This window comes from Dermacentor andersoni, chromosome 7 (genome assembly GCF_023375885.2).
Source record: "Dermacentor andersoni chromosome 7, qqDerAnde1_hic_scaffold, whole genome shotgun sequence".
NCBI classification, from domain to species: domain Eukaryota; kingdom Metazoa; phylum Arthropoda; class Arachnida; order Ixodida; family Ixodidae; genus Dermacentor; species Dermacentor andersoni.
The window spans coordinates 32415017-32438428 of record NC_092820.1 but is presented as its reverse complement, the minus strand read 5'-3'; the positions used below and the strand labels follow the sequence as shown (position 1 = coordinate 32438428).

At 45.0% G+C, this 23412-nt stretch overlaps 1 protein-coding gene across 1 annotated transcript; it reads left to right on the top strand.

Moving 5' to 3' along the window:
* The first annotated feature begins 1707 nt into the window (after positions 1 to 1707).
* On the top strand, positions 1708 to 21848 carry LOC129385944 (PC-esterase domain-containing protein 1A-like). The gene is made up of 6 exons (XM_055073134.1): positions 1708 to 1783; positions 1852 to 1931; positions 6728 to 6948; positions 12672 to 12885; positions 18269 to 18438; positions 21635 to 21848. Exons 1-6 carry the CDS (start codon positions 1708 to 1710, stop codon positions 21846 to 21848), a joined length of 975 nt encoding a protein of 324 aa, XP_054929109.1.
* The last annotated feature ends 1564 nt before the right edge of the window (positions 21849 to 23412 follow it).

The following is a 23412-nucleotide window of genomic DNA, read 5'->3' as shown; positions in this document are numbered from 1 at the left end:
CGACAGCGTTCCTGTCGACCCGCCAAGGGGTGTAAGACAATGGGCTACGGCGCAGCGACTACGCGCCCCGCATTGGACGCGGTGAGCGTCGAGCAACGCAGCGTTCGGCGCGGCAACGAAATGTGCGCCTGAGCAAGCGACGCACGCCTGAGCCTTAGAAACGGCTCGTTTCTAAGGCAACACCGCATTCACTAGAGGCGCTTTTGTACCGCTTTGAAGCATCGTACTCGTGGCTCAGTGGTAGCGTCTCCGTCTCACACTCCGGAGACCCTGGTTCGAATCCCACCCAGCCCATCTTGCAAGAGTTGAGCCAAAGCCACCTAGAAAATCAGTCTCTGTAGCACGCCGCAACCTTCTCTTCTCATTCCAACGAGCAGCTCCTCCTCCAGGAGGCATCTCACCTCGTGAGTGTCCAGCAGAGGCAAGCTCAGCTGCTTATATACCGCCGCGACGCCGCGAGCGACGGCGCGAGTTGGAGCCAACACCCTCTGAATAAGAATATTGAGAGGGTGTTGGTTGGAGCCCCGTTTCTCCTCTGTCCTGACGTCACGGTGTCACGTGGTATTGAAGGCGACACCGCCGCGCCTGAGGAGCTGGGTTGAGCTCTCGTAATATGCTTCGCATAAAACTTATGATTTCGTCGCCGCCACGGAACCCCGAAAAGCACGTCCATTCGCCACAGAGGTATGGTTTCAACGTGCCCCCACTAGGCGAGCGCCGCAACCAGCCAGCAAGAATTCACCCTATGTTACCTCGTCGGGCGCGCAGGCCGCAAGAAAAAGCGTGCGCGTCGCGTCTCTAGCTCAGCCGTACCTATTTCTACTATCTTTTCGCTGGCGCCGTAGCGGGGCTGCAAACGCAAGACACTATCCGCAAACGCAAATCCCTATTCGAAAGCTCTTCACTCCTGCGTGCCTCCAGGCTAATATCCGCAAAGCTCTTTGTGGCCCTCATTCTGAAACTCACTATTATTGATAACAGCGGTTTGTTTTCATGCTGCAGAGGCAGCGCTCAGCTGTAAGAGTGGTTGGATTGTTGACGATACGCTGACGATACGGTGATATGTTGACGATACGGAACACTGCGAATGCCTAATTCTCCACTGCATCAATAACTTGCTACTCAGCCCCATGTGGTACGTGACGATGGTGGTGAGGAAACGCCCATTCTGTATTCTGTAACTGTATTCGCGTCATCCGTAAGGGAGGAATCAAAGAATGATTCCTTGAACGTGTAAATAACTCCATTATTAGTTGATACGCGTATATTCAGGTTGCGCGACAACTGGTATAAGGCCAAGCCGCGATCACCATCAGCGTCATAAGAAATATTTTACGTTCTTATTTATTGGGTTGTTTTCTTTCGTGTTTTCGTGTGTGTGAGTGATATTCACGCCCGCAACACAATTTTTTTTCATCTTGGATTATATATTTATTTTGCTTTTTGTGTTAGTTATTTATTAACCAAATTATTTTATTTATTCAATCATATTACCACCCGATTAGTGGCCTATACCCCATAGTGGGTTTGTGTCATTGATTGAGGCTTCATCATCATCATCAACACGCTTCCGAAAGCGTTCGAATGAGTCTCACGCACTCGTCCGCAGAAGAAGACCGTTGGAAGCTGTAGTATGCTTTTCGAACTCGGCATTTTTTGTACGATGTCTCAGTCTGAGTTCTGATTTGTGTGATTTCGCGCCTCGTAATGCCACACGTATTCACCTCTGAACGCGTGCGTTCGCTGCTAAGGTCAAAGCGCCTTGTATTTCTGGGATGCTCAAGTAAGTGCAGGCGTTCTACTTCATTTTCTTGTAAATGTGCTAAACTTGTTCTCTCTTCGACCTTCCAGACGTTCGAGCCATTTACAAGGACCTAATCTGTTTGTATCACAGGAATTCGCTCATCTCAAATGATTTGCTCAAGCAAAAGGTATGCGGTTTCAGTTACACGTTAATTCAAACCCAACGCGTTGTTGCACGTTCCGATGCTATAGCGGATGTAAACGCAAATGATTTAGTGCGCCACCGTTGCGTTTTGAGAGCGCATCAGCGTATCCTTTTTTTTTTTGCATCATCTGTGGTTTCGTAGTCGCGAATTGGCCTTAACGAAGCGCATGTAACTGCAGCGCCCTTCAAATGACGTCGTCTAACCGGCCATCTTCCCATAGCCTAGCAGCGCAGCTTCTGCAGCAAGTTCTAGTGCCGTATTTGCGTAAAGTGTTTTGTCAGAGACCTCTCTACCCTACTACTGAGCCGTTAAGCAGCCACTGCCACCGTTGAGTTCGGGCGCATTGTGATTGATTAAATGAGAACGCTAAGCATCGGAGTAAGAGAAGCGGTCCATTCGTGACTTCTTCAATTGGCTCTGCACATACGATCTGTACGACGTGAGATGCAGCGATCACCTGCGTTCGTTAACAAGTTTGGTAGCTCATTCAATTCATATGCACTCGTGCTTAAATTTCCAGTATTCATCAAGAGACGCTGCATTTCTCCAGTCTTACAGGTGCAGGCAAGCCTCGCGTAAATGCAAGTTTTCCAGCAAGCCATGCATTTGCGGAAGGACTACATGGTAGACTTTATGTGTAATTTTCCAGGATAGCTCTTCAAGTTTGAATTTATGATAGTTCAGGGTCGGTTCATGGAGCGTAATGATAATCTAAAGCAACCTAAGGGGGCCTGCACTGACGCCATCTTGGCCGCCGTGTTGGACAACCAGCAGCACGCGATGGGAAGCTGTGTCTATAAGCGTCTCGCGCGGTGGTATTATCGGTCCTTGCGTGGATCTGGCGCAGACGCCAGTAGTGTTCCGACCGCGTCCCTGTGAAACTGAAGCAGGTTACGCGCTTCGGTGAACATGCTATACTGACGTCATCCCAGCCGCCACGTTGGAAAAACAGCGCGGTGGGAAACGGCGTCCGTGACGTCATGTCAAAGCTGTCTTGGTCTCCTCGCGACGAGTGCCGGCGAGTGGTTCGTCGACGCAGGCGAACTGGCGCTCTATGAAATGAAAACGCGTGAAATTTTGCGAGTTACTGCGCCTATACGGAACGCGATACCCCTTGCAAGAAGTGCATAGGCCCTGGGAATCACAACATGTAGCGTCGCTGATTATATATCAAGTCGGCGTGCGCTAAAACTAACGTCACTGAAAACGTTCCTTCACCGCAGCTTGGCACAAGGGGAGGTATTCTGTATATGTCCACGTAGTGCACATGTCCATTTCGTCTGCTGCTGAAGTGCTGATTGGCTAGGGACACCTGGGTCCTTCTGACGCGTACCCCAGCACGGCCAATCAGAACATCAGCAGCAGACGAAGAGGACACATCCATTAGGTGGACACTTACAGAATACCCCTCCTGGAGCTTTTTTAGATTAATCGCCTTCGCGTACATGTAAAAATAACGCTGATGGAAGGCGTGCCGTCCATGAAATGCATATCTGCTGGCTTATTATCATGTCACTACACACAAAACGGTTTAATCTAGATCGATGGATCGATTATTTGATAAGCTGGCGGCTCAATATGACTAGAAATCTTTTTTAGCAATAGTGTTTCCGGCTGACCTATATGACAACCTCGTAGAAGTGTTCCAGAATGTAAAAGAAAGTGCTACCCGAACAATTCATGTCAAACAACGTAACGTGGATAACAAGTGGATGTCGTCTGACATACTGCTGCAATAAAAGAAAAAGGCTTACTTTGCGTACCCCAAATTCTGCAGACCTACACGTAAAATTTAAGCCGTTGAGAAATAAAGTTACTGCCATAGTCATCTCCGCAAAGCGAATATATTTTGGAGACAAATTTCAAGCTGCTAGTTACAGTAGTAAGAAAACATGGTCGTTAATTAGGAGCTTTGAGGTGCTAATACGCGAGCTAATATAATGAATTACTTTCCGTCCAGTTTATCCAGCGGCAGACAGAATATGTCTGATCAGTTTAACAACCACTTCTCTCCTATAATTAGAAACAAACTTACAGGTAGATCTGCGCACTTTGCGTCACGGCATTAATGAATCGGCATATCTGCCTTCAATTTTTCAGGAAGAGCTAAGACCGCTTATGTTCAGTTTAAAATGTAATAAATCTCCTTGAATTGACGGTATTACCATTAATGACTTGCGCAGAACATATGGATATATCCAAGAGGTTTTGCTAGCACTACTCAATCGCATAATTTCAAGTGGTGAAGTAAAACTGAAAACAGCAATAGTTATACCTCTTTATAAAAGCGGTGCGCGTAATAAAATTGAATATTATCGCCCAATTTTAATTCTACCTTCTATTGCCCAAATACTAGAAAAACACTTATTATTAACGATGACAAGCTTTCTGGACGCCCACAGCATTTTGTCGGCTAGTCAGTATGGCTTCTGGCCCGGCAATAGCACTCAGACCCTTCTGTAAGATTTCTCCGATCAGTTGAATATAGCTTTCGATAATAATAAGATTGTTTGTGCTCTCCTTCTTGATTGTAGCAAGGTTTTTGACAGTGTTCATAATGGTCTGTTGTTAAATAAGCTTTTCTTGTTAGCATTTCTGGGTGCTTTCTGGTCGTTGTTAGCAAATTTCCTTCGGGGTAGGCGTCAGGTCGTCTCAGTTGGGCAAGTTCGCCTTTTCCATTATTATAGCTGGAGTTCCGCTGGGATCCATACTCAGCCAGGTATTATTTAATATTTTTGTAAATGACCTCTATAGCATGATACCCATCTCTCTTCATGAATACGCCGATGACACGATGATCGTAACTTCTGCCCATAGCTACTACGATGCGATTGCTTCTTTACAGTCTGCTGCCACAAAAGCTATGAACTGGTTTCGAAATAACCTAATTGATTTAAATGTATCTAAGACGCAATTATTCTGCTTCCATAATCCTTTGAGGAAGGTAGCCCTTGATTAGCCTCTTCTTTTGCATTGTTCAGATTGTTTATCTTGTTCTTGTAGACCATTACAGTACTCATCTGTTGTAAAGTATCTTGGTCGATATCTTGACAGCAACCTTTCTTGGAACAGCTACCTTGCTTACGTTTGCAAAAAACTTCGCACTGTATCATATCTACTGTACAATATAAGATATGACATGCCCTTATCGGTAAGGAAAACAATAATGCACGCTTTAGGCTACAGTCTGCTGCGGTATGGACTAACAATTTACGCGCCCTGTGCTGTTCGCTGGCACAACAGAATAAATGCAATACTGCACTCCCTCTCTGTGTCAGCCTGAATGCTGACACAGACCGTTCTAAAATACTTTCTATGCCGAATTTCAACGATCTTTTAATGCAAACGGTTGTTTTAAAAACTTCTGCTCCCCCCCCCCCCCCCCCCCCCCGTGAATTCCTAGTTCTGTACACTTATTCCCGTTGCTTAAGACCCAGGGTCTCTTTTGGAGGCTACATTGTTCCACAAGGTACGGCACTAGAGCTCGGGCCCATTATGTTCCAACCTACTTCAATAAATTACCCCCCAGCATCTCCGATGCAAAAACGAAATACAAGTTAAAGAGCCTGCTAAGGCGTATCTATTTGTAAAGGCGTACTTGTTCCTTTTGTTTACCGTTATTGCTTGTGTTCGTGCATGTGATTGTGCAATTACTTTGCACCATGAAGGTCAGATTGGTGTATGATTATGTTATCTCATGGTCACTTTATTCACACGCATTGCTGCGTTTCTGTGTTTAATTATTCTCGATGGAAAGTCTTTTATTAGACACTGTATAAATTAAAATAACTTTATTTCTGATATGCTATACTCGAGTTCGCTGCTTATAAATAATCTATTAATGTACCGTGTATGCATTTGCTGCCTGCCGGGCTCTGCCGCTCAAGCCTTCAAAGGCTTTGGCAGGCCTGCATGAATGTACTGAGTTCATTATTGGAAATAAAGGTATTATTATTATTATTATTATTATTATTATTATTATTATTATTATTATTATTATTATTATTAATATTATCGTGTGTTACAGCAGCCCCACCCAGCCAGGACTGTTTTCTCAAAGGCAGTGATATATGGTTTACACAATGGTTGTACTTGGATCTTCAGTCATACCTTAAAAGGACTTTTATCCGTTGCATGCACAGAACGTCGACGTATTGTTATGTTGCCAGCGTTCAGCCGGTAGCTCCAGCGGGAATAAGAACCGATGGACTCGATCTTTTGTTAGGATAAAAAAAAACGAGCAAACGAAAAACCATACAAAGCAAACAGGCAATGATACCCGAAGATATGGGTTTGGCTTGTCATTTCGCTTTTCTATATCATATGTACATTTTAGTTAATACGACACTTCATTCAGCCCATGCATTCCCTGGCTACGTATTCAGTTTGATTACTTAAATGCTTGGGTTTTATGTGCCAAAGCCATGATCTGATTATGAGGCACGCTGCAGTGAGGGACCCCGGCTTAATTTTGACCACATGGGGTTCGTTAACCTGCACCCAGTGCACAGTATACGGGCGTTCTTGCATTTCGCGTCGCACCGAAATGCAGCGGCCGTGGCCGGCATTTGATCCTGCTATCCCACGCTTATAGCAGCGCAACACCGTAGCCGCTAAGCCACCACGACGGCTCATTCTCGGTCTGCTCCGTTGGAATTATAACCAGCCGTGTATGTTGAGTGACTGGTCCTTTCTTTTTTTATGAGTGGGATGAAAGCGCTTGCTTTGCTGGTATGTGTTTGGAAAATGTGAGAAGAGACAAGAAAACTACCTTTCAGATGGAAGAAAGTTATGATGGAGATTACCTGGTAAACCATGGCAAGAAATACAACGGCAGAGGTTACCTCGAAGAGCGCATATTCTGCGATTCAGAAGTAACGATATACTTTTACTTTCTGACCAAGATCTATAGCCAGTATGTGGAGACAATCATGGCACGCATGGCTGTTACACCACCGGACGTTGTCATCGTCAGCTCGTGCGTCTGGGATATCACGAGGTAATTTGCACGTATGTTGAGTGCCAATGTGAAAGGGAACAGTAGATTTACGATTAAAGCCGGCCTTTTTTTTCTTGGGCTGTAATTGAAAAAAAAACGTAATCAGGAAGATTTTTCAAGCCGAAATAAATAGCAGAGTTCTGTCTTGTGTATTTTGACGAACCACGGTTTGAACGCCTGTTCCCTTTGATAATTATGCAGTGTGTGCACTTGCACAAGTGCGCTGTCTTCGCAATACATTTTTGATTACTTGTCATGCTAGTTAGAACATCTTGTCTGAAGCCTATTTTTCTATGTCATATTCTCTGAGATGGGAGATCACACAAAAGTTTGACTTATGCACTAGCTAAAATGCGCAGGGAGCATGAAAAGTCTGTATCGTAATTGCGGAGTCAACAGCACTCTTTCATTGAGTTCTTGCTAGGTGGCGCCACAATACTGCGTTGGAGTGAACGCAGAGGCCTGGTCGAGGCACAAAGTACGGACACCAAGTGCCAGTATATCGCGTGCTAGACGCGGCGATTAATGTATGTCAGCATGTATTTCAGCAACACCAAGTGCAAGAGCGAGAGATGAATTTCTTACAGTTCAGTCATCCGAATACAAAGACCCCAATTTTTTAATGAGTAATGTGTGCGTTAGGCACAGCTGAACATGAACGTAATGTTCAGATGCACGATTCTGCAGACAGCACTTAAAAGTTTTAGCTTGGCAGCTTCAATCTAAGTGCTTGAGAATGGAGAAATTGTTTTGCTCAGCGAACACTGCGCCTGCATCGAAACAACGCCTCTGAAGCGAACAATATTGATGCATTATATACCGCTATGAATTATACCTTATTTTCTAGTAGGACTTTTCCGAAACCCTCTTACACATTGTACAAGTTTTACATATATGCAAGCAGTAAATTCATATATGAAATTTTTCGGCTTTAAGTGCTTCAACGAATGCAGCTTAAGGAACTGCGATGTCTGTTTTGGTGTTACGTATTGGCAAACGTCGCGCTTTGATGTTTTTTTAAACTTGCAAATTCGTGAATTTTCGCAAAAAATGTTATGCCCTAGCTTAATGAAAACCTTCTTCCCTATAAGGCTACTAGAGTGTAAAATTTCCTCTCAAATGCAGCAAATTTTATTACTCCGTGGTTGTCTCGGAAAAGCCCTTCTACGTTTTTTGTTGCGTGTATTTGAATTCGGAAATCGTAAGTAGCCCCGAGGTAATACCTGCCTCTTACTCGACATGGCAGGGAATAATTTACTGTATGCACCGCTTCGCTTTCCTAGCTTAAACATTTTTAAAGATTTGCTTCTGGCAAAAAGCCCAATCGCCCCTTGCCAAGTGGGTCGCATGACGTGTATTTGAAGATCTCCCATGGCGCCCACTACATAGGGGCAGCCAGATAGCATGCACAACTGAACAAAAATAGATAGACAAACAAAAGGAACAACCTAGAGAACAAATTAGCAGTGCAATAGAAAAGATACAGTAAAATAGCATGACGGAACCATGATACGACACAACGGAAACAAGTTGGAAACATTACATGTGCGCGAAACACTTGAATACCAACCAAAGAAGTTATATGATAGCAAATATAAGCACGAAAAAAAGTCACGGTTAGCAAACTTTAGTTATAATAAGTCCTTAGCTTTCCTCGTATTTTTTTTTGGTCATTACGGCTCGGAAAGATGAATAACAGTAAGTGCAATGATGTGCTATGATATAAAGATGAGATAGACATCACAGACACAACAGGCTCCAGTGTTCAAGTCTATTTGTTCCAATTTTGAATGGTGCTTATGTTTCTCGCTGCACATTCGTTAGCTTTTATGCGAAGCATATTACTAGAGCTCAACCCAGCTCCTCAGGCGCGGCGGTGTCGCCTTCAATACCACGTGATACCGTGACGTCACGACAGAGGAGAAACGGGGCTCCAACTCGCGCCGTCGCTCGCGGCGTCGCGGCGGTATATAAGCAGCTGCGCTTGTTTCTAGTGGCTTTGGCTCCACTCTTGCAAGATGGGCTGGGTGGCAATCGAACCAGGGTCTCCGGAGTGTGAGACGGAGACGCTACCACTGAGCCACGAGTACGATGCTTCAAAGCGGTACAAAAGCGCCTCTAGTGAATGCGGTGTTGCCTTAGAAACGAGCTGTTTCTAAGGCTCAGGCGTGCGTCGCTTGCTCAGGCGCACATTTCGTTGCCGCGCCGAACGCTGCGTTGCTCGACGCTCACCGCGTCCAATGCGGGGCGCGTAGTCGCTGCGCCGTAGCCCATTGTCTTACACCCCTTGGCGGGTCGACGGGAACGCTGTCGCGTTCCACTCTTGAAGGCGAAGCAGAGTAACGCATGAGTTGTTTCTTCGTCTAGCCGAACCAAATATAGCCAAGCAACAGCAGTTCACCAGGCTAAACAGTGGTTCAACAACTAAAATAAAGGCTAGTATGCTTCGCATCCTGGGCTTAACCTCAGCTAAGCCACAGCCATTTTTTAATTGGCTAATATTACCCTGGAGTGCTTGGTAGAGCCATGTCATGGCATCCAAACAAGTGCGCACCGAATAAAAACTACTAGGAACCAGACGTCTCGGCAAATCTGGATTCTTGTTCCGGGATCTCGACCACGGTGTAAGAATAGAATAGCCTATTCTTACACCGTGATCTCGACACAAGAGGTCGCGTGCTGGGCCGACGCTGAGCAAAGGGCCTGGCGTCACGGAGCGTTTCCTTGCCAAGGCTGGATGCGTGACGTAATGCCTTCTGCCCTGGCGTTTTCCTTCCTCCATGTGAACACCTGCTGCCGCAGTAGCGCGCCAAGTGTTGCGCGAGAGGATGCCGCACGCCAAATCACCCTCGCTATCTGAAGGCCGTGTTACACACGCGTTCCTTGTCCACGCAAGCTCTCGCCTGCCTTCTAGCTGCGCCTCGGTGAGGCCGAATCAAAACGCGCCGAGTGGCTCGGCGTGCTCGCTCGCCCGCGAGGAGCTCGTAACTCGAAGGACCGCTCAGCGGCGTTCAATTGGAGAATGACGCTTTCGCATTCGCAACTCGTAGGGAGTACTTAGGTGTGCTCGGATTTTTGAGTAAGTATGTGAGGAAGCATCATTGCTATCTCAGCAGACAATCAGAATTGTAATTACAACAATTAGTAATGGTTATAATAGTCATAGTTGCCAATATAGCATAGCAGCCTTTCACGTTACTAATGGTTTGCGGCGGCATCACGCAATGATGCAGCGAGGCCTGAGTGCGACAGATAGGAGGTGTCTTTGATCACGGAGAAGAGAAAACAAACAGAAAGTAGGTTCTTAATGCAACAAACACAGCTGCCTGCCGCAAGCATGCTGACCCGTTCTTTTGGTGTTTTCGTTAAATTCACTAACGTTTGGCAAAGCCTCCACTATCACGCACCAAGCGAACAACCAGGAAGCTATAAAATCTAACCTCTCTATAACGCACCTCTCTTTAACTAATCGTCTTAAACGACGAAGTAAAGAGATAAAGTTATTTGTGGATATGGGCATATAACGAAGGTATTTTAATGCCATGTGTGGCTTCAGAATAACCTTGCGAAGGTTGTGCGATCGTTCCCCACCGGCGGCAAGTTGTTTTTTCATCCACTTTCATTTCCATTAATTTATCGTTTCTTTATCTCATTTTTTAAGCAGAAGTAATTTCCCCTATGTTGTCCTTCGTGTCAGTGTTTCTTGGCTTTTTATGATATTTTGCATATTTGTGCGTCTAGTGGGCGATGCACTACACTATGGTCGCGGCGCAAGGTGATGTGTTGCGTTGTGGTTGCGGGTCTCTGAAAAGAGTTGTTTTGCTCGTGTAGTCGTAGGCAGGTTTAGATCTCCAACTTCTTTTACGTGACAAATACGTCATGTTTTGTGACGTAGAAGGACATGGCTTAATTTTATTTCTAATTAGATGGCGCATTCTTAATATATTTTATTCATATGCCACGCGCTACTCTTTGGTTGCGAATGCTAACTGTAAGAGGTCTCCCTAGCCTTTGTAGTGTGTGCTGTACATGAAACCTCTACAGGTGCGTAATAGCTTTTCAAGCGTGCCCTTATCACCGACAAGATTATGTTCTCATTTGTACGCCTGTGTTATTGTGCACTAGTTATTATCTTTTTCTGGATACTTGATTCTATTGTTTGCTTGTCGATTTGTCACCTTCGCTGTGCCTTGTAAAAGTGGGCCTGAACCCTCGTCAAGGGAACTAGCTTCCACTATTTGTTCGGGCCTCGTTCCAAATTTTCTTTGGAAAATAAACATGATTTTGAATTTCATAGGTGGCGAATATGGGCCGCTATAGCGTAAAGCTGTTACAAACTTTTCTATTCCAATTCTGCTATCAGCCCTCCGCAATTGGTCAAAAGCTTTTTTGGGCCACTCCCACTTCACCTGTCAGTCACGCGACCTCATACAAAGCGCGATAGCTCCCCATCTGATATGACGGGCACACTCTAATTAAACATGGTTGGACCTAGCAAAAGGAAAATAGTTATTTCTGGTTCGATGCCTTATCGCCATTAGCCCTCGGCTAATGATCAAATCTTTTCGGGCTGCACCCACTTCACCTGCAGTCACGCGTTGTCACCCAAACCGCGAAAACTTACCGCGTCAAAGAGACGCGTACGCGTTAAAGATACATTAATATGCCTAACAAAACTGAGTTTTTCTCTGAATAGCCGCAGGCTGCCCGTCCCGAAAGGAATAAAAGATGGTTGCCACCAATGGCACTTTCGGCACGTTTACGACCTCACTCAGCCAACTTTTCTTTGCATAGGATCCTATTAAGCGGCATTCTTAACCTTCCGTTGCATGCAGCCGCGATTTTCGACCACCCACCGCAAGCTAAGTAAGGGAAAGCGGACCAATTGCAGACGTTGGCATCACCCTCTTCATCTGGTTATCGGTTTTCAGTGCACTGGCTCGGCCCCATATAATCCCTCTCCACGTGAGCGTGCTCCTCGCCTCTTATCAACCAATTAGATAAGACACGCCGCTCAGTGTATAGGCAATGTTATTCGTTTTTAAAGCAAACAAAAGTGACCTCCTATAAACGAGGATAGCGTTTTATTTGTCTGTTTAAACAACCCTGCGGGTCACCGCCCGGCGCTTGCTTCGGTGGTTACAAAAATTTGACGTCAGGAGAATGGAATAAAACGTATTGGAATAGATTTACGTTATAGGGCCCATGGTAAACACACTGCTTGTTTAAATACATCGCCTAGATGGTGGAATTAACACATCCATTTGCGGGAACAAAAGAATAATCTTTTGATGTTCGATATGCTAAAAACAGCTTTCGCTTGCATCTTGGAATCTTACCTCAACTCGTGTTATTCGGAACGCACTTTACGGAAGCTTTGCGTGGCCCGTGAATGCGCACACTGGTCTGAATCGGATCAATGCCAAATTTCTCGAAAGGTGTCGCTCAAAATGCCATTACACGGAGGACATTAGGCAGTATAATAGCAAGAGCTTAGTGGCGCAACCCACCGCCCCGTTCCAAAGGGGACGCTCATAACCTCCATCCATCCACCACTTCCATCTAGTTCCGCAAACATCTGACTTTGTAGCGGGAATGAATATTTCAAGTTATCACGCGCGAAATAATTTTGAAGAGGATTGGAAGTAGTGTGCAATTATGTTCGTGGAGAGTCGGGAGAACCTGCGGTTGAAAAGTTAATGGCGAAGCGCACTTATTCACAGGTGGGGACCTAGGGGCGTCGACGACTACAAGAAAAATCTGCACCGATTTTTCTGGAGACTTAGGTGCGTCCTTCCCCAGAGTTGCCTCGTGATATGGCTGACTGCAGCTCCGCTGTCCAAAAACATTCGCGGTGGATTTCTGGTGCCAGAACTTGATTTCCTCAAGTATTCACTCAGATTTCACGTCAACGAGGCCAACTACTTCTGCAAACAGGTGTGTGTGGTCTCGTTCAAATTTTGTTGGCGCTGCCCAAGCGAAATGACCGCCTGCATTTATTCGCCGCTTTATTAGTTTGCGCACGTGGCCTTTCCTTGCAACTGCGGCTTATATAATTGCGTCTCAAAGTTGTGAACTCCAATTGCGATGACCGCAATAGGTGACATTGCTTGTGCTCGTTTTGTTCTCCCGCGCCATGATGCATTTCAGCATTTTGCTTGTGTATGTTATCAGAGCCCCTCCCATCTGTAATGCATCGCAGGGCTCTCACGTTGCAATAAATAAATAATTGGCTTCATTGGGCGCCAACCATGCCTCTTGTGCCAACCGTCTGCGATAGTTAATTCTTCTGACAAATCCCACTCACCAAGCCTCTACGCAGTTATGTTAAGCGTTTGCTTCTCTACGCCGATGGAGCCCTTCAACCAATGCACCGTTGTTCTGAAGAAATGCGAGTAAAAATACCCTCAGCGCTGTGAAGACGAATTGAAAAGAAATACCGCCAGGATCGTTTGTCTCTTCATCCTTTCTTGTTAAATAGAGATGAAACCGTAGAAAAGGAAACAAAAATACTATACGTTAAATACTATGCATGATGTTCCAGATAACGTTAGCCAAGCTGCTGAAGAAAAAAAAAATAATGAATAAAGGAACATAGTGCAAGGTACCATTTTAAAAACTTGTTCGATTGTCAGAACGCTGACGACCGAACACGGTAGGTCTTGTAATTGTACTTTGGACCATTTTTAAATGTCTTTTTTTCCTTGAACAGCTTGACTAATGTTAGCTGGGACACACGGTACACGCTGACGGGGTGGGCAGTGGCCACAGAAAAGGGAGTTACATAGTCAGACGTACAAGCAGTAGCGGATTGCAGCAACAGAGAGGAAGTACGGCCATCAGAAATATCGGACGTCAGAAAAAAAAAGAGATCTTAAAGGAAAACGAGCAGCTATTCAAGCAGAACTTCTGCAACTTAAGAGAAAAGCTTTATGGTTATTCGAAGGGCAGTTCTCAAATGTTGAAGCTAGGGAACGTTTTCTGCGACGATTAATACTGTCCGTGAAGCATTTATACATAAACAACAATGTCTTGCTGTTTTTTTCGATTTAGAGAAAGCTTATGACACAACCTGGGGGTACGGAATTCTTCATGATTTGGCTGAATTTGGCATTCGTGGCAGGATGCTAAACTTCCTAAAAGACTTCCTGTCAAACCGTTCATTCCACGTACGCCTTGGTTCAACCCTGTCGAGAATTTTCATTTAAGAAAATGGAGTGCCCCAAGGGAGTGTTTTAAGCACGGCCCTCTTTGTTGTTAAAATGAATTCAATCAGTAAAATAATTCCAAGGTCAATTATGTATTCAATCTATGCCGACGATCTTCAGATAGCTTGCACGTCCTTAAACATAGCAACATGCGAAAGACAAGTGCAGTTAACAATAAATAAACTTTCAACGTGGGCTGACCGAAATGGTTTCCGGTTCTCCCGACAGAAAACAGTGGCCATTCTTTTCTCGCCCAAACGTGGCCTACAGACAGATTCTAGACTATACCTGAAAAAAGCGGAATTGCCGGTAATAAGTGAACACAAATTTCGGGGCATAACTTTTGACAGAAAACTGACCTTCCTGCCACACATAAAGAACCTGAAGAAAAAAACTTCCCAATCATTAAACATATTGAAGGTGCTTTCACATAAACGCTGGGGGGCTGATAGGACCTGCCTTTTACACATCTACCGCAGTATAGTTCGCTCTTGCCTCGATTACGGGTGCATAGTATACAACTTAGCTCGACCGTCCTGCCTGAAGCAATTAGATCCAGTTCATAACTCAGGTCTGCGCCTTGCAAGTGGGGCATACAGGACATCACCCATAAACAGCCTATATGTTGAATGTAACGAAGCAGCCCTCGCAGGTAGAAGAGCCATGCTCACATGTGCATACGTCCTAAAAACCCGTTCACTGCCAAGACATCTCTGCTACTCCATAGTTACGAAGTGCCCGTCTAAGCAGCTTTTTAACAACAAACCGAATGCGATAAGACCTCTTATTCTCCCATTTGAAGAAATTTGCCAGGAATTAGGTATTCTAGACACACTGCCTGATGTAGCCCAGAGACCCGAACCACTGCCACCTTGGCACACCTTTCCCTGTGTAGGTGACTACACACTGACACAATTTCATAAAAAGCAAACTCCACGTGAACATATAATACAAGAAATTTTGGCGATAGACGAAAAGTACAAAGAACACACAGCATTTTATACTGACGGCTCTAAAACATCACTTTACGTCGGAAGTGCTGTAGTGCAAGATAAATGGGAAAAGTAAGTCCGGTTGCCTCATTGCGCGTCAATTTTCTCAGCCGAATGTCATGTCATTTCGGTGGCGGTATCAAAAATAGTCGAGATGAACATTCAAAAGAGTATTATCTACACGGACTCGCTGAGTGCAATCACAGCAATGAAAGCCAGGAACGTAAGGGAACCAATAATAGGAAGTATAATCCATAACATAACTGCTCAAACACAAGGACAGGAAATTAAGCTTTGTTGGATACCAAGCCATCATGGAATTAGAGGCAATGAGAGAGCTGACGTGTGCGCCGCTCAAGCCTGCCATAAGGATGTCAGTACTGTAAATATACCCTATGCAGATTGCATGAAGTTAGTAAAAAAGAAGCTTAAAGAGAAATGGCAGGGTCCATGCAATAGCGAAGAAAATAACAAACATTTAGTAAAACCTATTCTAGGAGAACGGAGATCATGCAGACATCAGGAACGTTTTATAGAAGTAATTTTATGCCGCCTGCGCATCGGACACACACACCTAACACATAACTTTCTACTGACAAAACAAGACAAACCCTTATGTCAGAAATGTGGAGATGAACTCACTGTAAATCACATTTTATTCTCGTGCACACAACTCGAACGGCTAAGGAAAAAATATTTTACTAAATTTTACAATGAACGCATTCCCTTCCATCCCAGTCTACTTTTAGGAGACAAACCACTTGTAGGAACATCATCTGTTTTTAGTTTTTTGAAAGACGCAGCGATCCTAAACGAAATATAATATATCACAGAACTACTAATTCTAAAAATTCTTACCCAGCTTTTCCACGCATCTTATGATGCACCTCACCCACTTTCTCAGTCCTGAGAAGAAGGCTGAGGTCTTCATTTCATTTGTTGGGCTCCTCAGAGTCCTTGTCCGGACAAGGACCTTCGCTGAGAATACCCAATTTTTGAAATATATTATACCATGTGTTTGGCGCATCATAGCCTGAGTTGCTTATGCGCCATAAAACCCAATACAATACAATACAATACGCTTACTTCGGCAACACTATCGACTTTGCTTGATGTTGTGGTCTAGCAGCCAATCAGCTTATCCGACTTTGGTAAACCAGCCAATCAGCGCGCGCCTGACAGCCGAGGCGATACTGTCGGCGAATACGCCCCCAGATCAGTGTATTCGAGAACGCGTAAACGAAGATGTTCAGTGGGAGAGTGGTGCATAGGGTGAGGAAGTGGTGCAGAAATCAATTTGCATATATTGTTAGACTGTCTGCGAGTATCCGTCCATCAGTAAATGCGGAGTCAGTAGGCTTCACCGAGGCGGTAGGTCTTTGAGGTCAGCAGGCGAAATGAGAATGTATTTACCTGGGTAAAATGAATAAAAAGATGGCTGGAAGATTGTTGTCGCGAAGGAAGCGATAATGCATAATTAACAGAATTTTGAATTGTATAGCAAACATTATCGGAGTTAAATGCACCAGTAAGCTTTAATTAACTCGGCTTTGTCCTTGGTGCTTAACAGTGTGTTTCTCCGACTCGTTGAGTGTGCTCACGTCATTGCCACGATCATCTCCGCTATGGCAGGAAAGCTGGCAGCATAGTTTGTTGTTGATGACGTGTAGCTGCTGTGAGGCACTTAACATTGCTGAAGTATTTATGGTTTTAATGTACCAGGTGCGTCAACTTACTCGAAGCATGCTTCAAAGAAACAACGAAAGCAAATTTATACTTATTTTGTATCAGCGAAACTAATTGTTTTTTTCTTAGCAACCTCCTGGAGAAGCCTGCGGTGTTTCTGTGGTTCTCATTGATTGAATAATTAGTAGTGGGTAATTAACAAATTGTTTCACAACATTATGGTCATAATATTGATGCAAGCTTGGCAGATTACATGTAAAAGACGTCTCAGTTCCTTTTTCTTATTTTTTATTTCTTGCGGCGCGTTACCTTCTCTTATCACGCTTAAGACGAGGCACTTCAAAAGCTTTTTTTTTATTTTTCAAGGAACCGGAATGAAATTCGCAGTTAATGTATTTTTACGAGCTGATTTCAAAAATGCAATTATTTTTTTCTATGATAAGTATTTTTGGTGATATCCAACACAGTGTGTTCTTTGTTTGGAGACTAATTAGCTGATTAGCAGCAATTTGCACGACAACGTACAACGCACGGAATCTATTGTGAGTGGGGTAGTGTATCGTAAGCTATAAAGTCTTGTTTTATTCCATCTTCAATCAAAGTTATAGGTTGTCAAACTTCGTCATAAACAATGTCCTTACTGGTATTTTGCTACCACCAAGGTGGGCATTTTTTATGGCTAACTTTGACAACCTAAAACTTCGCTTCAAAGTGGCCTACTAGAATCAGTTATAGCTTACGTCACACTATGTACATTCACAATCGATTAGGTGTGCTGTATGTTACCGTGCAAGTTGTTTAGCTAACTAGGTTACAAAAGAAAACATACCTTTTTGAATATCGTAAGAAATATTCATTATAAAAACAATTAAGTTGCATTTTTTAAAACAGCTGGTAAAAATACATTCACTGTGCGAATTTTACTCAAATTGTATAGAAAATAAAAAAAAAGTTTTTAAAGTGCCTCGTCTTCCTTAAAAGGAAACCGGCAATACTATTAAAAAGCCATTGCGGCCCATTTGTTGTATGCCATAGCGGCTTTCCTTATTGCGGGAAAAAAAGCTATGCTAAACGCTGCATGTCGTAAAGAATTGAAAGTGATATATCTTGAAATGCATTACTCCACTAAGCTTGCATTGAAATGGTAGCTATGAAGTTATTAAGATTTAAATATAATTACCACTCGCACTTAGTAGAAGCACAAGAAATACTGGCGGCTTCTTCAGTAGGCGGCCAACACACAGTTGGTCTCATCCACAAAGAAGGCTTTGCTATTTTTAGAGATGCTCCATTATAGCTTGTATGTCCGTTATATATAATGACTCTGATACCAAAGCAGGCATTCAGAACAAGCACGCTTTAAAAATCACAGTTGTTTCTTCATATCAAAATTGTTGACATAAACTGATAAGTTCCTTTTGTGGGTAATTACAGACCGCTGCGAAGTACGGAATTGACGTAGTTGACATTCACTACTACCTTCGCATGATGATTGAATACCGAGCTGAAGACGGTATTCACTGGCATCCTATGGCGGTGCGTCTTTGCACCAATCTCACACTGACGCACCTTGTCTTGTCATGGGGCAAGCAACTGCCTAACAGGCAAGTGATCCTAATTGAATGTTTGCGCAGGCATAATCGCTGAGATGCCACCACCGGTCTTGATCCCAGTTATCTTCATCATGAAATAACTTTGTCCTTCATGAAATTACCTTGCAATATAAAAAAGTGCTAAAGTTAGGAAAGTGATTTGCCATTGACGGCTACTGTTCTCTTGTAGTTGCGATGGCAACAGGTATAACATTTTAGGCAGCGTGACACGTTTCACGTATGCCACCAAAATCGTTTGGACGCATAACGCCGAGAGCAACGCTACTTTTAAGTGTGTGTTCATTTTAAGTAGAGGCAGCTTTAAAAACGTATATCGCACAAATAACTTCGGTTGTAATATTGCTCAAGAGTATTTTCATCGTATGCAGTACAACGCAGTGAAGAACAACGTTCTCTGTACCGTCTTCTCCATCATAGCCGTCTAGAGCGCTGTAACCCTGTGCTGTACACAAATTGTAATCTGTCGTGTAAACAAATTGTAATCTCTACGTGTAAACGTAGAGATTGTAAACAATCTCTACGTTTAATCTTTGATGACATTGCGGCGACGCGAAACAACGAAGTCACGCCAATGCTCTGGGGTGAGAACTTAACTCTTTATTACGCGCGCTTGTGCCCAGAAAAACGAGCAACACAAAAAGTCACGTGCAACAGCGCTGAGCAATATCGCCAGTCTTCGATTCTCAACTCTCAGGCCAAGCGCGTCCGTTATAATGTTATTGGGCCGAAGAACGTAAAACTATTCCAATAAGTTTTTATTCCAATCTCCTGACGTCAAATTTGCGTAACCGCGGACGCAAGCATCGGGCGGTCACCTGCAGGGTTGTCTGAACAAAGCAATCATATGCTCGCCTCGTTCACAAGAAGACACTTCTGTTTGCTTGAGAAACGAACAACATTACCTGCACTTAGCGGCTTGTCTTATCTAATTGGCTCATAAGAGGCGAAGAGCATGCTAAAGTGTAAAGGGATTCGATGGGGCAGAGCCACTGCACGGAATATCGATAACCGGATGAAGAGGGTGGTGACGGCGTCGGCGATTGGTCCGCTTTTAACTTGCGGTTGCTCGTCGACAATTGCGGCGGCATGCAACGGAAGCTTAAGAATGGCGCTAAAATGGATCCTCAGCAAAGAAGAGTTGACAGAACGCGGTCGTAAACGTGCTGAAAGTTCTCGAAAACGTTGCACGGCCGCGCAAGATGTTTTATTACACGCAAATAAACTCCTGCACTCGGGCAGGGGCGAGTAGCCAGTGCCAGAGCGAACAGCGGCAGCCATATTTTATTCCTTTCGGAACAGAGCAGCCTGCGGCTATCCAGGGGCGCTATAACGCAAAAATATTCCAAACTTTTCTATTCCAATTCTGCTATCAGCCCTCCACGATTGGTCAAAAACTTTTTTCAACCACCCCCAATTCACCTGTCTGTCACGCGACGTCACGAAAACCGCGATACCTCCCCATCTGATATGATGCCTACCCACTTATTATGCATGATTTGACAGAAAAAAGAAAAACTGTTATTTTTTATTCGACGCCTTTTCACCATTAGCCTCCGGCTATTGGTCAAAAGTTTTCGGGCTGCCTGTCGGGCTACCTGCCTGTCACGCGATGTCACAAAACCGAGAAAACTCACCACGTCAAAGTGACGTGTACGCATTAAAGATGCATTAATATGCCGAACAAAACTGAAATTTTCTTCTGAATAGCCGCAGGCTGCCCCGTTCTGAAAGGAATAAAAGATGGCTGCCGCCGATCGCTCAGGCGCTGGCTACTCGCACCTGCCGGAGAGCATGGGTGTATTTGCGCATAATAAAAATTCTTGCGTGGCCCTGCAACGTTTTCGAGCACTTTCGGCACGTTTACCGCCTCATTCTGCCAACTCTTCTTTGCGGAGTGTCCCTTTTAGAGTCATTCTTAAGCTTCCGTTGCACGCCGCCGCGATTTTCGACCAGCCACCGCAAGCTAAGCAAGGGAAAGCTGACCGATCGCAGACGCCGCACCACCCTCTTTATCTGGTTATCGATTTTCAGTGCACTGGCTCTGCCCCATCGAATCCCTCTCCACTTGAGCGTTCTCCTCGCCTCTTGTCAGCCAATTAGGTACGACAAGCCGCTCAGTGTAGGCAGTGTTATTCGTTTTTCAAGCAAACAAAAGTGACCTCCTATGAAAGAGGAGAGCGTTTTATTGGTGTGTTCAGACAACCCTGCGGGTGACCGCCCGGTGCTTGCGTCGGTGGTTGCGAAAATTTGACGTCAGGAGATTGGAATAGAAACATATTGGAATAGTTTTACGTTAGAGGGCCCCAGAAGAAAATTCAGTTTTGTTCGGCATATTAATGCATCTTCAACGCGTATGCGTCACTTTGACGCTGTAAGTTTTCGCGGTTTGGTGACGTCGCGTGACAGGCAGGTGAAGTGGGTGCAGCCCGAAAACTTTTGACCAATAGCTGAGGGCTAATGGCAAAAAGGCGTCAAATCAGAAATAGCTATGTTAGTTTTGGTCGGTCAAGTTACGCATAACCAGTGTGTACACGTCACATTATATGGGGACCTATCGTGGTTTTCGTGACGTCGCGTGACAGACAGGTGAAGTGGCGGTGGTCCAAAAAAGTTTTTGTCCAATCGCGCTGGGCTGATTGCAGAATTGGAATATAAGATTTCGGAATAGTTTTACGTTATAGCGCCCATTATTTCTGCTTAAGTAATCGCTGCTGCCCATGTTCATTCGAGAGGGCAAACGGCTATTCGCAATACTCCTACAATCTAACCACACACGCCTCATTTGCAACACTGGTTTCTTAGGTTTTGAGGATCTCACAGAAGAGCCGCAATGTGGCGATCGAAAATATGCGGTTTCGACATTCGTGCGGTCTCTCCTTGAGCCCTGCAAATTGAACCTGCGAGGCTGGCTTCGTATATACGATTTTACGGTTAGCAGCAAAGCGTTCCATAGCCCTAATCAGGTATGATGGGAACTGTGCGCTACGTCATGCAGTAATGTGCACAATCTCGGCGGCCTCATCCAAGCTATCACTTGTTCCTATGGCTGTGAATCTTCTTGCTCTATGGGTTAAACAGCAACTCTAAGGGTTTAACAGCACAGCACCGGACTATCCAAAATCTATTTCACTCTTTAGATCACGGGGCATCTAAATCTCATTCACTGATCCATTTTCTTCTGCTTCAGTGACAGCTTCCTTACGATAAGCGAGAAACAATATGCTTCAAGCAATGCCAATGACGTGTCTGAGGAGGAAGGGGCAGAATGCAGCTATCTTTATGATGAATTGTCGCAGAGCAAGATCTTTGGAAGTGAAGTAACACCACAAGAGGTAAGCTCTATGCACATCGATCGTGTGGAAGCCACAGTCCATTGCAAGGCAGCATGTGTGACCCTGTAATCTTTTGCATTCTAGTGCTGGTACGATGACGTCTTTGATTATGAAGAATTCGCTATGACACAGGTGAGGCTGTATACACGTCACTCGTGTGTGATGTTTGGTGAGAAATATTAGGGAGTTATAGCTGAGCGGCTTTATGAGCCAGCAGGCAAGTGCACGTGGAGACGGCAGCGGAGCGCCGCACGAAAGGATGCTTTAGCTCAGCGATCACGCGCTTGGTCGATCGGAGTAGTGCTCCTCTATATATACATGTACAGGGACACTAAAGCAGAGCGCTTTGCTGCGCCATCTATCGAATAAGGTTAGAGTTACAGTCAAAAGATCAGTACGCTCGCTTCAGGTTCCCGATCACGCTCACCCACTTCAAATAGTCGCCAAACGGTCTCGTTGCTGGAACCTCTCGCAGGATACAGAGGTCCTCTTCAGTCTGCAGGCGAGCCACTGCTGCGTTTGAAGACGAAGCCGACGACATGGCGCTGTTCCTGCGGGTGGTCGGCATGTTTGTTTTGTAAAAATGCTCGTCCGCTACGCGCGCTCCACTGGGGAGAGGATACCAGCGAGCAAGCTGGATGCCCGCTGCGTAAACACGCTGGCCGCCCTAGTGTACCGCACATGTGCAGTGGCATCTCCACTTGCCCACTGGGCCCGCTGACCCATAAACCCACTGAGTATAACTCTCTATTATACAGCATAGAAAAGGAGGGGGCGGGACATGTTCATTCCTTACTAGGACAACTGGCAAGTGATCTTGTATTTGGCATTCCAGAAGCCGAACGAGGGCGGTGCTCTTACCCAGTCTGCATACAGCGACATCTTCGGTTATGGACACATCATGGAGCATGGTTACGAAGTCAACGAGGTGAGGCTGTGTACATGGTCACTCCCGGCTGATGTTTGGTGGTTATTGATATACAGCATAGGCAAACTTAATCCTTACCAGAAAAAAAGCTGGCGTTGCCGAACTCGGCACCACACCGCCACCACAAACCACATCAGCTTCCGCCAACTCCCGATGGAGCGGAGCACAGGTTAGGCCTAGTGGCCTAGGCAATGTCGGAATCCTGCCGATGATTTGTGCACTGACTGGCCTAAAGCTCTCAAGCGCAGCTCACTATCGCTATGTTTATGCCAGTTAACGTAATCCGATTGAGCGGCCAGACCACACGCACAGGCTGGACCATATAACACTCCATGTAGCTGAGTTCTGGCCCGTGTGCACACGCCTGTGTGTCCAGGGAATCAATCAGCAGTGCACAGAATCGGCCAGCAGCTAGCTGTACTTAGCAAGGACAAGTTGAAAATGATAAGAGTGTGGAGACAGGCATATGTATTTCCGTCTACTACAATTGGCTCGGTGAGACTGCAGTCGACAAACCAACGTACCTATATCCTGTGGCATCACGTCTTGTGCAAAGCGCGCGCATATTGTTTGGACAGTGGTTGCGTGGCCGATGTGATCTCAAGCTGGTGTCGTGCCGGGGCAGTCATTAAAGCAAGTTGAAGGAAGGAAGAAAAAATTTATGCAGGTATTTAGATCATTCAAAGATCTTAGTCAACAGACTGC